Source organism: Chrysochloris asiatica, unplaced genomic scaffold (assembly GCF_000296735.1).
Source record: "Chrysochloris asiatica unplaced genomic scaffold, ChrAsi1.0 scaffold00124, whole genome shotgun sequence".
NCBI lineage: Eukaryota > Metazoa > Chordata > Mammalia > Afrosoricida > Chrysochloridae > Chrysochloris > Chrysochloris asiatica.
The window spans coordinates 7,808,777-7,824,526 of record NW_006408642.1 but is presented as its reverse complement, the minus strand read 5'-3'; the positions used below and the strand labels follow the sequence as shown (position 1 = coordinate 7,824,526).

General features: G+C 55.5%; 1 protein-coding gene across 1 annotated transcript in view; it reads left to right on the top strand.

Annotated features, from left to right (window-relative positions):
* Positions 1-1,306: 1,306 nt before the first annotated feature.
* The window catches only part of NBEAL2 (neurobeachin-like 2), a 28,891-nt gene continuing 14,447 nt past the window's right edge, over positions 1,307-15,750 (top strand). Inside the window, exons 1-12 of the mRNA XM_006868804.1 lie at positions 1,307-1,357; positions 9,800-9,888; positions 9,973-10,101; positions 10,255-10,336; positions 10,430-10,554; positions 10,727-10,809; positions 12,578-12,666; positions 12,760-13,039; positions 13,201-13,307; positions 13,836-13,916; positions 15,146-15,229; positions 15,631-15,729. Coding sequence (XP_006868866.1) covers positions 1,307-1,357; positions 9,800-9,888; positions 9,973-10,101; positions 10,255-10,336; positions 10,430-10,554; positions 10,727-10,809; positions 12,578-12,666; positions 12,760-13,039; positions 13,201-13,307; positions 13,836-13,916; positions 15,146-15,229; positions 15,631-15,729 — 1,299 coding nt within the window. The remainder of the gene's footprint in view (positions 1,358-9,799; positions 9,889-9,972; positions 10,102-10,254; positions 10,337-10,429; positions 10,555-10,726; positions 10,810-12,577; positions 12,667-12,759; positions 13,040-13,200; positions 13,308-13,835; positions 13,917-15,145; positions 15,230-15,630; positions 15,730-15,750) is intronic.

Here is a 15,750-nt window from a genome sequence, read left to right as displayed (position 1 = left end):
GGAAATGTGGATAGGTCTCTTGTGATACAATAGTGAATAATTGTTATCAGGACTGACTGTGAGGGTTGGAAATGTACAGGTAGATGTTTTATAGCAAGGAGGGGAGTGATTAACTTTTCAGTCTAGGAGCGGAGGTCCCTGGGACCATCATGGGAGAAGAGCAGAGAGCGGGACCCTACCCAGAGAAGCAGTGATGTCTGAGATGGAGGCAGAGACGATGACATGGAGAGATGGAGCAGCTGGGGACTTTAGACACAAAGAGGGAGAGGGGCTGTGTGCTGACGACCAGGGGGCAGGCTTGTAGTGTATACCCTTTGGTTGGTTGATGATGCATGGGGCAGATTGTAACCATGGCAATGAAATGATATACAATAGAATGAATGTAAAACTAATGTTCTCCTATGTAAACTATCACATAATTCACAATAAAACATTTACAATTTTAAAAAAAGTTAAGGTAAGGAAAATTTTGAAGCAAGTGGGTTCAGATCTGGGAAAGGTTCCTGGAGGAGGGGACTAGCAGGAATTGTGTCAAACCTCCAGGTATCTGACCAACCATGGATGTAGGGCACTGCTACTCTTAAGCTCCTAATGTATTTCAGGAGGGTTCTGCTGTTTTCTGAGCATCGCCATCCCACTCCACAAACAACAGAAGCCCAAATGTGTTTCTCCAAGAAAGCACTTAGAGCAGTACCTGATGGCATGCAAGTGCTGCATGTGGCCATCTTGATTGTTGCTGCCATTATTATGGGTTGAAGGGTTGTGGCCATCTCCACACGGCCCGCAGACCGTCCACCAGCATCCCGCGGGTCTGTCCCTCGCGCGAAATAGTGGTAACTTCAGCCAAGCTTGCAGCATCGGAGGCTGATCCAGGCCCAAGCAAATCTGGAATTCCTGACTCTGACCCTCGATCCCGTGGCTCAGATTGACCGCTTCAGAGTCACCGGTGAGGGCGCGGCCTGTGGAAGGCTGTGCTGCTGGGGCGCCCTCTCGAGCCTCCCTGACCTCAGGCTCCTCCTCCTGCTTGACTCCCCGCCCTTCGCACTGTCCCCGGAGAGGCGGGGCGGCGGCAGCGGTCGCCTCGGAGTGCAGGAAGCCGGGCAGTGGCCGGTCCTGAGGAGGAGGAGCAAGTTAGGCTGGAGCCAAAGCCGCGGACTTCCCCTAGTATAACCGGGCCGCGCCGCGCCGCGCCGCTCCGCCCCGGAGTGACGCCCTCCGCCCATGGGCCTGGTCGGGGACAGCCGGCGGGCGGCGCGGTGGAGGCGGCGGCAGGTGGCGCAAAGCGAAGCTAGAGCCGGGCCGGGCCATGGCCGCCTCAGAGCGGCTCTATGAGTTATGGCTGCTCTACTACGCGCAGGTGAGTCCGCCCCGCCCTGATTCAGCGGTACCCCCAGTTCCGTGCGTTCCGAGCGCCCCGCGTCTCGCGCTGCGCGCCTGCCGCACCTGCGCCCCGCGCTATGCCGGGGCCGCCCATATGAGCGCGCGCGCCAAGAGCGCTCTGGCTCCACACACACGTGTGTGCCCCCGACCCTCCGGGTTCCTCTGACACTTATACACCTAGGGACGACTCTCGGCGGCACGCACCTCACAGGAACCCTTCAGATGAGGATAGCGCAGTCTGAGTCCAGCCGGAGGAAAGGAGCCTGGGGTCGTTGGCCGGGCCCATCCTTTTTTACAGATGGGGAAACAGAGTCCAGGAGAGATGAAGAGACTAGTCTGGTCGTGTCTGGAGATGAAGGAAAGTCACAGTTTGCATTTGGGCTGTCCGTCCTGTGGGCGTGACCCCTCTAAGGTGGTCGAGGTTGACAGGTCTGAGCTTGGACTGTAGATCTGAGGAAGCAGTGGAGAGCAGGACTTTACCATAGGTCCGACTAGAGTGGCCCCAATTGTCCCCACCTTGAAACAGGTGGTGATAAGGAGCCCCTCACGCTCAGGCTGGTGGGTAGACTCCTCGGGGCCAGTCTAGGAACCAGAAGAAAAGGTTTTGCAGTGGATGCTGAGGGAGAGATGGAGCTGAGGGGTGTCAAGGATGTCTCAAGGAAGGAGGGAGGCTTATTCATCCTAAGCTCCTACCCCTGTTTTCGGAGACCACCTCAGGTGGCCTCAGAAGGTGACAGGGAGTGACTCTAACCCATGTGTCCCCTCAGAGCTGAAAACCTGATGTCCTCAAACTGTGTCTCACATATATGCCCCCCTTTCCTTCTGCACATACAGAAGAAAGAATCCCAGGGTCATGCCCCACCCCCAGCTTCACCAACACCAGCCTCCCTGCCTGCACCTGCCTGACATCATGCTCCTGGCTCAGGTGTGCCCTGGGCACAATAGACCATTGTGTGGCCCAAATTCATTCTTCACTGGAGGGAACTTCACACTCATGCTGGCCCTCCATGAAGAAGACTGACCCCCAGGGCTGTCAGCCCAGTGTGGAGATCTGGAGACCAGGCACAGAGGGGTCACAGGCTCCTTTAGTCCCCTCAGGGTGTGAGAGGTCCATGCCCACCGCAGGAGGCAGTGCACAGAGTCATCTTCAGTGTGACCCAGGGCAAGCTCTTTGCATCTCTGAGCCTCTGCTTCCTGCCTATAAATTTGATACAGCCTTTTCAGGAACAGCCTGGATTTTGTAGAGGAATTGCTAGTGTGACCAGTCCAGGCCAGGTCAGAAAAAGCACCTGCTCCCCAAACTCCATTGGGCTCCCTCTCCCCAGCCTCTGTCTCCATCTCCAAGGGTTGGTTCTCATAAAGGAGCAAAGGATCCTAGAAGGAAACCTACCCCTGGCCTTCCTGCCTCTGATTGCCTCTGTGACCATGGGCAGATCCTTGGACCTTGTTTCTTCACCTGTGACAGGTGAAGAGTCTGAGGAATGGATGAGTCTGAGGAATGGATGCTAATGATGTGTCTTCAGACTGGGTGGCAGACTGCTGGGGAGGGGATGGTGGAGGGACTGAACCTTCAGTATGGTTGCCTCCTTCTGCCCCTTCTAGCTGAGTATCTGTATCTGGTCAGCCCCTGTACCTACTCTGGGATGTTCAGCACTGATACCTGTGCTGGTAATCCACCCCCCAGCTCCTTATTTCATAGGGCATATTTGGGGCACAGAGTGGCTGGTTGTGGCCTTGGGAGCTTGGGCAACAGGGGGGGCAGCCTGGGTCTGGGCAAACAAATCCAGGATGTGAGTGCAAACCCTGGAGCCAGGCGGGGCCATGCTGCCTGGGGAGAGGAAGTGCCGTGCTGGCCAGCCTCCCAACACTGCCTTCCTGCCTGCCTGGTCTGCTCCTGCTCCCAGGAACATCGTCCCCACCCCTCTCTGCTGGGCTTCTAGGGAGGTGTGGCTGTGTGCAAACTTGAGCCCCAGAAGGGGCCCATGCAGGTAGAAGGACAGAGTGCAAGGAATGGGGGTGGAACTGATAGAGGAGGTTAGGAGACTTGAGTGGGAGTGAGCCAAATGCCCAGCCAGGCATCCAGAAGGTTCCCCAATACCTGTGCCCCTCCCTTCAGCCTTGAGAGCTGACATCAGTTGGCAAACCTGTTTCCCCAGTTTTGGGCCTAGGAGGGCGGGGACCCTATGAAGTACCCCCCCTCCCCATTTACTGCCCTTCTTCTCCCCTCATGGACCCAGGTTCACACCTGCCTACCACCTTCCCTTGGGGTTCCACAGCTGTTGTAGGTGACTACTAAGGGAGGGAACAGGGAAGTGCTGAAGTGCCTGGTGAGGAAACCAAGGCAGAAATGGACCAAGGTCTTCAGATGAGTTGGGGACAGAGTTAGGCTGAATCAGGGAGCCTCCATCATGTGCGTTGTTATTCAGGAAAGGGCACTATGCTATCCTCAGTCATCCCTACCCCTGACAAACATCTCATTGTCCTATCTCATCTTATAGCTGGAGGTCCTTCAAGTCTGCCTGCTGTCCTGTAAAGGTTTAATCCTGTGGGCAGGTAACTTCAGTCAGGTCGATATCCTGGGATAGCACATGCTCTTTCCTCTGCTTGGAGGTTTCTCACTCCTGTTTGAAGTGGCCTTCCTTACCTGTCTCCCCCAAACCAAACTTGGCCCCAGCTCCAGCTCACCCTTTTTTGAACCTTCATTGGACTTGCCACTTCCCTATTTCCCAGCATCTCACACTGAGGTGCAGAGAAGGGCCCCAGGGCAGTGAGCAGCCAGGGAAGTGATCCAGAGGAGACTGAGTTTGAATTGAGCCTTGTAGACCCAAGGGACAGAAATAACCAAAACAGTGGGATATACCAGAAGCAAACCATCAGGAGCTGCGAAGGAGGCCTAGTATATGGGTAGGGTACACCCAGAAAACTCTCATCCATCAGGGCTTCCTCAGGGAAGGTGTGAGCGGAGTCAGACTTGGGAGCGGGGAGTAGATAAGGTGATTGAGGACTGAACTGGACAGGCTGCATGTGAAAACTCGAGTGGCATGTAACAGTTATACAAACTAGCATGCAAATGAGTGGCCCCTTTTCAGGCTAGAGCTGTGGTATTGGTACCCCCACCCCACACAGTGAAAAGGGTACAGAAGCATGTGGCCTCAAAGGTTAGGGCAGGACAAGAACTCAGGTTACAGGTGGGGAGCCCAGGTCAAACTCACCCACCTCTGCAGGTATACCACTGAGGACTTGGAGAGCTGAGGTTAACCTTACATCTGCCCATGACCCCCCAGTCCTCCCCACCCCCCCCAACCACTGAACTCAGCTATGTCATGGAAACCTTATCAGGGTCATGTTCCTTTCTGGGCCTCAATGATCTCCTCTGAGCTTGCCCCATCTGTAGGGCAACTTGGGGGTTCCCTCTCTGGGTCTTCATTACCAAGGCAACTGAAGGGGGTGGGACCAAGGTGATGGGGAGATTATCGCAGAGCTCAGGGTTGGAGGAGGGGCATAATCACTGCAGTTGTTATGGCAACTGCGGAGTTAATGGAGAAGTCGGGTACCCATGGAAACAGATTGGTTACTATGGGGACACTGGAAGGAAATCCGTTTTTCATAGTGATAAGACAAAAGGAGGGTTAAGTCCTAGGGATTGTTATGGAGACCAGGAGGGCCAACCTTTTCAAAAGTCTCTCACCTGAGACACTGACCCAGCCACCTGGGCACCATCCAGTATCCTCAGTTGCCCCTGCCCCTGGCAAAGTTCCCTTCCTCCTGCTTCATCCTATAACTGGAGAGCCTTCAAGTCGGCCCTCTAGTCCTCTTAGTGTAGCCTGCAGCCACCTTTGGCTTGACATTGCCCTCCCCCTGTTAATGCTGAGTGAGGAGGCCCCCAAGCCTGGGAGAAGCTATCCAGCCCTGTTGTAATTCTGCTTACCTAGCCCCAGAGATGGAGTTCTAGTGTAGCACTAGCATAAGCACTGGACTGCTAACTGCAAGGTTGGCAAACTCACCAACCTCAGAAACCCTATACAGGGTCCCTATGACTCAGAACCAATTCAACAGCACTTAACAGCTACTTCATCTGGGGATCTTACTACCACCTAGGCAGCTCTGACTGGGAGGAGTCACCTCCCACTGACCTGCATAGCCCTCTAGCTGGGACCAGAGGCCTCAGCTCCTGCTGATGAGCCAAGGTTTTCCACTCACCTGTCATTCACATAGGTGGGTGGGAGGAGAATGCCAGGGACTTGTGATGGTGAGAACACCTGGATTTGGAGGTGGAACATCTCACCTTGCCCTTACCAAGTGCTAGGTAGGTGGTGCAGTGGGATAAGCACTGAACCGTAAGGTTGGCTTGAACCACACAGTTGGCAGCTCAAACCCATCAATCAGTTGCTCCTCGGAAACCCAATACAGGGTTGCTGTGAGTCAGGACCAACTCGATGACGCTTAACAACAACAACAACAAACAAAAAGGGCAAGTGCAGATGCTCTACTGGGTAAGCAAGCATTGGACTACTAACCACAAGGTCAGTGGTTTGAGCCCATCAGCTGCTCCATGGGAGACAGATAAGGCTTTCTATGGCTGCAAAGCTTTACAGCCTAGGAAACCCTATACTATATGGTTATGGTTTGGATAGTCCTTAACAATAACAACAAGCAAAAAGGAATGGTTTTAAAGAGGCAGTGAGGGTGGAAGTGGTTAAGTAAGAAATACACAGCACTGAACTCCAGAACCACTAATGACTCTCTACCACTTTCGGCCCCCCCCGGGTCTTAGGGAAGGTGCCACTCCTTGGTGGGTGTATTTAGGCAGAGCAAACATGGAGAGCAAAGCAGCTGCAGGTAGGGGCAATGGGAGGGGGGCACAGGGAGTAGTGCCCCTACTTTTGGGCATCCGATGTGTTTGGCAGGATGCCAAGGCTAGAGATGAGTTGAGGGCTACCCAGAAAGATCTTCAGAACTGGGCTTATGATAGGATGGGTGACTCAGTGGTGGCCAGCAATGGGGACATATGTCTCTTGGATGCCCACTGTATACTTGGTGCTGTTTAAAAGTTTTTCAAATATGGCCTTGTTGAGAACCACCGGTGAGATGGTGTTGAGGTGGGGGCTTTGAGGCAAGTCTTGAGCCCTGGGATAAGGGACAGGACAGGCTGGGGCTGGTGTCAGGCTTGTGGTAGGATGAACAGGGTCTGGGGACAGCACAGTGTCTGAGACTTGTTGTAGCTGGTTGACAGCTCAGTAATATATGAGCTGTGGGGTCATGTGTCCCTAACAGATAGCCTTCCCACCATCCCTCTACCACAGTCCCCTGACTTCAACCCTTCTGGGTAACCTCAGAATTATGGGGAAGTTCCAGGAACTGTTGTTAAGTGCCATCGAGTCAGTTCCACCTCATAGCGACCCTATAAAGGGTTTCCGAGGAACGGCTGGTGAGCTTGAACCTCTGACCTTGTGGTTCAAACCGACTTTGCAGGTGTTGCTTAAAACCTGCCCTTAGGAGCCCTACCCCTCCTCCCCAGTGCTTTCTGAGTGCCCCCAGGCTGGGTGGGTAAGGGTGTGGGTCCCTATAAGGATGATCATAAGATCCCTTTTCCCAGGGACACTGACACCCAGCCCCCATTCCCACAATCCTCTCCCCTATCTCTGGACCTGGACAGACTTACTGGTGGATCCTAGGGTTCTGAAAAAGGCATGATATGTATGGCAATTCCTGACCTGCCTTCAGGGACAATGGGGTTGGGTTGGGACCCAGCATAGTTAGGTTGGGACAGAGACTGGGCCAGCCCTGCCAATGATGAGGAAGGGAGGAGCAGGCCAGGAAAGAATGTCATGGGGAGTCCAAGCCAACATTGCCACCCGTTTCCTGGCTCTGAACTGTGCACACTGCACTTTCAACATGTGCCAGGCCCCCTAGCCCCACAGGGACTCCTGTGCTTCTCAACACGGCAGCTTCAAGTCACCAGATCCAGGCCGGAGCTGGACTGAGGCCTCCCAGGGTGAAGCGGTGAGACCCATAGAGGTGGGACCACCAGCTACACTCACCACCACCCAGTGCTGTCTTTTACAGACTCCTCCAAAACCCAGGACTTGATTGCCTTGATTGCCCCACTCTTGAACTCAGCCCAACCCAAACCTGCTGGAAGTTCGCAGGACTGGACTGGCTGGGGGTGTGGCTCTAAGGAAGGAAAGGGAAGCATGTAGAGTCTGAGGGACTCACCCAGGTCTAGGAGGCTGGACCAAGGGGCTGACCATCAGGAGTGTAGGGTGGGAGGTTCCTGCTTATGTACTGAAAGTCCAAACCACAGAAGGCACTGGAGATGGAGTGGGCAGAGGCTCAGACAGGTGAACCTGAATCCAAAATGGGAGGGGTGGAGAGCTGGAGAAACAAACACTAGTCAGACTGGTGCCCTTGAATACCACAGTCTGTACCTCAGGTGAAGATGGAGGAGACTGTGATCAGATTTGGGTTTCCAGATGCTCAGCTGAGATGCAGCTGGCAAAAATAATCTACATTATGGGTGGTAAGATATGACTGTGACTTGAGTTGGGATGATTTTGATGTAGAAAAGGGGAGGATGGTACTGGGACATCTTTGAAGAATATTTGAGGCAGGGATCACAAGTCACATGTTCAGTTTGGACTAGTTAGTTGATCAGCAGCCATGAGTGGTCCTGGCCTAAAACAAATGTCTGGGTCTCAAGTGTATAGCTGAAGCTGTGGTAGTGGATTTTGGCATCCCTTCTGTGGCCTCCGTTTCCTCATCTGTAATGAGACGGGTTCCTAAGAAGTAGTCCAGGAGCCCTGGCCTGCTCTGACCTTTCCAAGCCTAAGCATTTTGGTTTCCTTACTGGTTGGTGGGGAGGGGAGGGTGGAGAGGCCAACAACAAAGGTAACTGGTATCCCAGTGGTGTGGGCTGGCACATTGGTACCCTTACTTCCTTTCTGGCTTGTCCTAAGTCTGGGCCAAAATGCACATGGAGAAGACCCAGAATGCTGGAGGACTGCCCAGGTTTCTCATGTCAACTGAGATCTACCTTCTTCCCTGAGGCTCATTCAGACCTGGCCCCGTAGTCTGGACCCACAGGAGGCAAGAATGAGCCATTTGTCCAAAGCTAGCTCTAGAGACCCTTGGGGTCCTGTCACCTGGGGCACAGCCTCACACCTGCTGGGCACTGACTGTGATGTGGTTCTTGTTCCTTCACCCTACTCCAACCCACACCCTCCCTACATCTCTGGCCTTGGGAAAGAAAGCTCTCTTGGCAAGGGCTGCAGATGATGAAGAGAGGAAGGGGTTCCTGTCCAGACTATGACCCACCTGGTACTCAGGGAAAGACTTCAAAGTGTGGACTGATTAGGGCCAAGCTAAGATTTACTCAGTTGTGTGTGTACCCCTGAGCAAAGAGACAGTCGAACAGGGTCGAAGGTCCCCAACACCGGGATCTGTAAGTACCTGAATAGTACTATGGCTGCAGTGGTCAGAACCCTACCCTAGATAGGCTCCACCTTGCCTTCCAGGCCCCGCCCTTCCAGTCTGTATGATTGGTCTCTGGTCAGCAAGCCCCACCTCTCTGTACCCTAACCCCGCCCCTCCAGATACAGGCCCCACCCCCGTGTGGTCTTCTGTAGCCTCCTTTGCTGAGCCCGGGGTGCCCCGGCCCACTACACCCCCCCCACATCCCTGCGGTCTGCCGGGAGGAAGCGGCCCTCCTCCCCCATCGTGACTCTGCGCTTCCTGCCTGGGCCCGGGGCGGGAGGGGACGTTTCCCGTTCACACCAAAGTTTCCCTGGCGGCGCCCATACTTGGTCTTGGTTACTGTCCCTCTTGCCCATGGAACTAGCTCTGGGGCCTGAAGTCCAGGTAACCAGCAAGAGTGGGTGGAGGTAGGGCTTTCTGCCGGGATGCCAGGCAGATGAAGACGTGTGTATGTATGTATATGTGTGCGTGGAAGGATGTGAATGTGCATGGGTCGCCGGTCGGTCCAGTGGTACACTTGTGTCCTGGTGTGCTTGGCCAAGGAAGGTTTCCTGAAGGCTGCTGCTGCTAAACTGGGAGAAGGTGCAGGCAATGGCCAAATCCAAGGCCTTGTGTAGGAGGCAGGTGGTGTGTGGAAGAACTAATGCAGCCTCAGCCACACCCCAGGCCTGGTGCACACTTAGCACCTCCCCTGCCTATGTCAAGCCTTTCTGGACCTCAAGGGTTAGAGCTGTGGGAGTGGGAGGCTGGGAGGAGCAGGTGGGGACCTGGAATGTCCTGAAATCCCCATGATACTGACCTTCCAAGTTCTGTCCTTCCTCCACCCACCACCACTCTCCCTCCTAGTCTCTCCCACCCCTGTACTCCACTTCCCTCCATTCACTCTGCCTGTCCAGTGCATTGCTCCTGTGCTTCACTGTTGCTCTCCTACCTCCTTTGCATGCAGAAGGACCTGGCCTACCTGCAGCAATGGCTGAAGGCCTTTGTGGGGGCCTTCGAGAAGAGCATCTCACTGGCCTCGCTGGAGCCACGCAGGTGAGGCTGGAGCTGCCTGGGGGACAGGGCCAGGGCAGGGAGATTGTGGGGGAGTTAGTGCCCCAGTGACCCTGCTTTCTGCAGGCTGGAGGAGGCAGGAGCAGAGGTGCCACTGCTGCCTCTGGATGCCCTGCATGTGCTGGCCGAGCAGCTGAACCAGGGAGACCTGGAGCAGGCCCTGTTGCTGCTCAAACTCTTCATCATCCTCTGCAGGTGGGCCTCTGGGTTCTGCTCCAAACGTGCTCTCTTTCTCTCTCTCTCCCTCGGGTGTGTGTGTGTGAGTGTGTGTAACTGTAGGCCAGAGGGAAGGAGGGTGGGGATGGAGTGGCATATCACTGTGACCGCTCCCACTGTTCATTCTTCCAGAAACCTAGAGAATTTAGAAGCAGGCTGGGGCCTGCTGCTGGTGCCCCGGGTGCTGACACTTCTCACTGGGTTGGTGGTCCAGGTGAGGGGGCTCCACCTTGGTGTTGGGGAGGGTAGGTGGTAGCTATGGCCAGTCTAACTCTCCCACCATCATTTTTACCACAACTTATCACAGCTAAAGGAACCAGCATCCCTGCAGGAAGGCACTGGACCTCATCTGGAGAATGTGGCCTTGCATGCTCTACTCCTGTGTGAAGGCCTCTTTGACCCCTACCAGACCTGGCGACGTCAGCACAGCGGGTGAGCCCCAGCCCACTGACAGGGGACAGGGTGGAGGCTAGGGAGCACTAGACTGGGCAAAGGTCAAGGGCAAAAGTATAGAGGTGATCTGGGTATATGTTCAGGGGTGAGCCCAGGCTGGTGGCTCTTCAATACCTGACCTCACCTCCACCTGCTCTCCCCCACTCCCCAGGGAAGTCATCAGCTCCAAGGAAAAGAGCAAATACAAGTTTCCTCCTGCTGTTCTGCCCACCGAATTCAGCATCTTCTTCCGAGGTCAGGCCCAGCCCCTGGCCCCTGGCCACTGGCCCCAGCCCCAGGGCCCCTTCCTTCACTTGTCTGGTCCCACATTTGCAAGACCTGACCAGAGCAATGGTGGCTATACACAGGGATGGGAGAGCCACGGGGAACTCAGGAAGGCCAAGCTCAAAGGCAGAGAGGAGGTTAAGGGCATGTCTGGGCAAAATGAATTCTTCCTTTCCTCATCGGGAGCCAGGGCCTCCCGTCAGGTGGGAGCAGGGGGCCTCCCCACTCCTTTTGAGCAGCTTCAATTTCTCATCCCCTTCCTCTCCCATCTCCTGGAACCTGGCAGCACCTCACACCCACCCAGGACTAGACCATCTTAGAACTCATTGTTCACCTCCCTGCCCTTATGTCCTCCACCTAGTCTCCAGCTGCCCGCCTCAGGATAACGTCTGCACACGAGGGCTCCACCTCCAGCCCTTCACTCCCTCTTGATCCCTGCAGAGCTGACTCCCGGGACCTTTCTATCCACCTGTTATTTTCCATGGTGACCTTCTTCTATTCAGTCCCCTCAGGGCATGTCCCCTTCTGGAACTGTCATCCCCCAGCCCAAACACTCCGTAGTTCCATGGCGTATCTCAGAGTCACTGTGACACCTTACATTCCGGTGGGCTGCTATCGCCTTCCTACACTTGTGCCTGCCTCTGTCCAAGCAACATCGTGCCCTGAGCCCATCTCAAGTTCTCCGTTCTTCCCACAGCCTGGGTCTTACTGTTGTTAAGTGCCACCAAGTTGGTTCCAATTCATAGGGACCCTGTATGGGGGTCCCAAGGCTATAAATCTTTATAAGAGCAGAAAGCCTCATCTTTCTCCCAAGGAGTGGCTGGTGGGTGTGAACTTCCGACCTTGTGGTTAGCAGTCCAGTGCTTACCCTACAGCACCCCCAGCACTACCCTAACAGGCTGGATATTCTTAAAATAAACCAGATTTTCTTCCTTCCCTTTAAATCTGTCCCTGGTGGCTATTTGTTCCTTCCCCCAGCCCTCCTTTCCAGCTCCACTATTCTCTGCTCCCAGCTAGCTTGTCATTCCTAGAAAGCAACCAGTACTTCCTTCTTCCGTCACAAGTCATCTGTATACTCAAGTCTCTTCTCAAAAGCCCTTGGAGGCACTCACCCATCTACCTGAATTAAGGCAGCCCCCATATGACCTAGGGCTGGTCCCTTCTGTTCTCTGACTTTGAGTCTGTGGCCTGACCTCTTATCCAGCTTTGCTGGAACCAGGCCAGGTGGCCACCCCACATATGAGTCAGTGAAAGCCCCTAGAAGTCCCCGGCCGGCAGAGCTATAGAGGGGAAGGGAGGCCATCTGTATAGTAGACTCAGCAGGGTCCCCAGAGCAGGGTAGGCAGGCTCCAACTGTCACAGAAGCAGTAGGTACAGAGAGAGAAACGAAACCTTCCGTACTAGGGGGAGCGCAGGATGTGCTCACTCTGGGTCCCCTCCCACTTTGGGGCTGAAGGATCGAGAAAGTTGTCTGGGCCCTCAAGGTAACACCAAAGCCCCTGAGGGCTCCTTCACACACCCCAGCAAAGCACCATGATTCCTTAGACACCCCCTGCATGGGAGAGACCATGAACCCTCAGGCCTCCCAGGGCAGAGCCAGTTCTCCCACTTAGACTGAGTGTCCCATCCCTGTTAATTGTCTGACTCCACACCCCGGGGTCCCACTTTTTGTGCAGCCCCCATGTCCACACCCCAGCCACCTGGGTGACATGGTCCTGCCCTGCTCTCCTCCATCCAGAGAGCCTGCTGGATGCAGATCACCTGCCTCCCACGTTGCTGTTGCGTCTCATCCACCTCTTTAGCGCTGTCCTTGCAGGAGGGAAGGTAGTTTGGGATGGGATCCTGTAGGGTGGAGGGTGGCCATCTTAGGCTCTCTGCTGGATGAGCCCCACTGTCCCTCTCTGCCTCTGCATGCAGGAGAACGGGCAGATGGCTGTGAGCCCCGGCTCGGTACAGGGCCTTCTGGGTGTGGTGCGGAGCTGGGGCCGTGGACCTGCCCAGGACCCGCGTGTAATGCCGCTGGCACTGGAGGCACTGGTGGGTGCGGTCCATGTCCTGCACACAAGCCGTGCACCCCCCCGTGGGCCAGAGCTCCGGGCCTTACTTGAGGGCTACTTCTGTGTCCTGAACGCCGACTGGCCGACTGGTCCAAGCCCAGGCCCAGAAGAGACACTTGTCAGTCTGCGGGTCAGCATGCTTGGTGGGTATGGGCTCCTGGGCTGTGGGATAGAGGCACTGGGAGAGGAAGGACCAAGTGAAGGTAGAAAAACTGGACTGGGCAGCTCAGGGAGGAAAGTTTAGGGCCACTTGGTGGTGCTAGAAGGGGCATTGGGCAGGACCTGACTCTTTACCCCTCCACAGACACCATCCCCATGATGCTGGCTTGTGAGGACCGGCCAGTGCTGCAAGCGACCTTCCTCAGCAACAACTGCTTTGAACACCTCACTTGTCTCATCCAGAACAGCAAGGTGGGCAGGGACTGGACGGGGAACCCATCCTGCATACTGAGGGCACACAGGCTGGACCTAGCTGGGATGTAGTGGCCAGTGGGATTACCTATAGATCAGTGGGAAGGTTGGGGCATAGAAGGCCTGTCCTGGGACTTACATTGGGCCAGGCCTGGGGTTTAGGACAGTTCTTTACCCTGTGGGTGGGGTGCTGTAGAAGGACAAGGAGCTGCCCTGGCCCTTGTTTCCCATTCCCAAAGTACAGGGGCAGGGGGCGGGTCCGGCTGCTGTTGTATGCAATGGGTACTCTCGCCCATTCATCCGCCTTCTGACTCTACCCATCTAAGCTCAGGGGGTGGGTTGGGGGGGGTGGATTTAGCTCCTCTATTCTTCCCTTTTGCCTGGTGAGGGCACTTAGCCCCAGGGCTCAGGGCTCACATGTCCATCTGGGCAGAACCCTGGCAGCTGCCCCAGCTCCTGCTCTAACTACCCCTCCCCTATCTCCCTCCTCTTCTCTCTCTCTGCCTCTTCCACCCATGCCCCCCACAGCTGTATGTGCAGGCCCGGGTACCCCCTGAGGGGGACAGTGACCTGACTACCTGGTTACTGACTGAGCCCGATGTCCTGAAGGTACCACACTGGGGTTGGCCAGCTTAGGCCCCCACCTCCCTGGGGCACCCACCTCCTTGGGCTCCTGCCCCTGCAGCTCCTGGCTGAAATCTTTCTTGCACCAGCAGGGAGATGAGCAGATGTGGGTAAGGCCTGGTGTGGCCTAGTGGTGGGGGTCTGTGCCCCAGGCCGTGTTACCTCCTTGCCAGTCGCCATCCTAGAGAACAGGGCAGAGGATGGCCCATGCCCTACCTGGTGCTAGTATGAGGAGCTTAGATTTGGCTGTGCCAAACTGGCAGGAACCTTCGAAACTTTTAACTACCCACTCCCATTTCTCACGTGGAAAAAACCCAGTCCAGATGCTGAGGAATTTGGCTGCAGTCTTACATAGTGAAGGGGGTTTTCCTGTGGATCCTTGCACCAGCCTTAAGCAGGTTGCTGGGAGTCCCCTGCCCTCTCAGCCCACCTGGGGGTTATAGGATGCCTGAGCCCTGACCTACAGAGCCCCCAGCATGGTCTTGTTTCTTTGACAGCACCATGTGTCAACTGCGTTTTACCATTTTCTGAGTGCCTGCATGTCTCTTATGTGAAAGCAGGCAGGGCATGGATCATATCCCTGTGCTCTTATAGATAAGGAAACTGAGGCCTGGAGGGAGGGGAAAAGGAGGTTACCTGAGGTCACTTGGGAAGCAGAACAAAGCTGTGACCAAAGGCTCCATGTGGCTAAAGTACCTCACACCTGCTGACAAACTTCCCCAGTCCCTCCTGACCCTTCATCTTTCAGGGTGGGGCAAGGGGCTCAGCCTGTGCGACCCTCAGTGTCCACAACATGCCAGCAGACAGGGTAGGATCAAAGGTTTCGAAGGTTCTGACGGTTATAACATCCTGCGATTGATTGTCCCTAAACTCCCCCACCCCTGTCAATCACTATGGCTGATGGGTACTCGCTGGCCTGCCTGCACATGCGTATAGCTTGGGGGAATGGGGTGGGGGCTGGGCCCCTGAGCCTGCCAGGAAGTGGTGGTCCAGGAGGGACCTGCAGTGAAAGGTTTGTCTGTTGATCTGCCCCTCTGAGGCCCTTCCCTGACCTCTTTGTCAGATTGGGTTCAGGGTCATGGTCTTGGATGTCAGACCTCTCGGCTGCCTGCCTAGGGAATGCATTCCTGGCCCTGTACTCCTTTTCCTGAAGGCTACTGCCAGCTATAACATCCTGGCTCCTGCCTTTCCTAACTGCCCTTCTTCACCCCAAGGTACTGGACCAGGACACAGATGCCATTGCAGTCCACGTTATCCGGGTGCTGACCTGCATCATGAGCGGCTCCCCCTCGGCCAAGGTGAGGACACTGGGTTCTGCTGCCAAGGTAGAGAGCAGGTGGAAGTGACTCTGACCTCCCGTGTCCAGAATTGGCTTGGTCGGGGACTATGAACCCTGCTCTCTGAAGCAGAGCAAGTGACCGTCCTGCCCTCCAGGGTTCAGCCCACTGGACAGGCATGCTTTCTGGTCAGTGCTGGGAGCCTGGGACAGGGCTGGAGGAGGGAAGAATGCTTGAGGGCTTACCACTGTCTGCAGCCTTTTGGAGTGGCCCCCACCAGCATGGAAATTCAAAGACAAAGCCAGGCAAGGGGCTCCCAAAAGCTGAGGCCCCTTCCAGGGGTTCTATGTGGTATACGTTCACCATGGGTCCCCCCCACACAGTGGATGCTCATTCTTCCTCATTCCCCGCCACCCTCCCAGGAGGTGTTTAAGGAGCGTATTGGCTACCCTCACCTGCAGGAGATTCTGCAGAGCCACGGCCCCCCTACCCATCGGCTGCTGCAAGAGCTGCTCAACATGGTAAGGGAAGGGGTTAGGGTC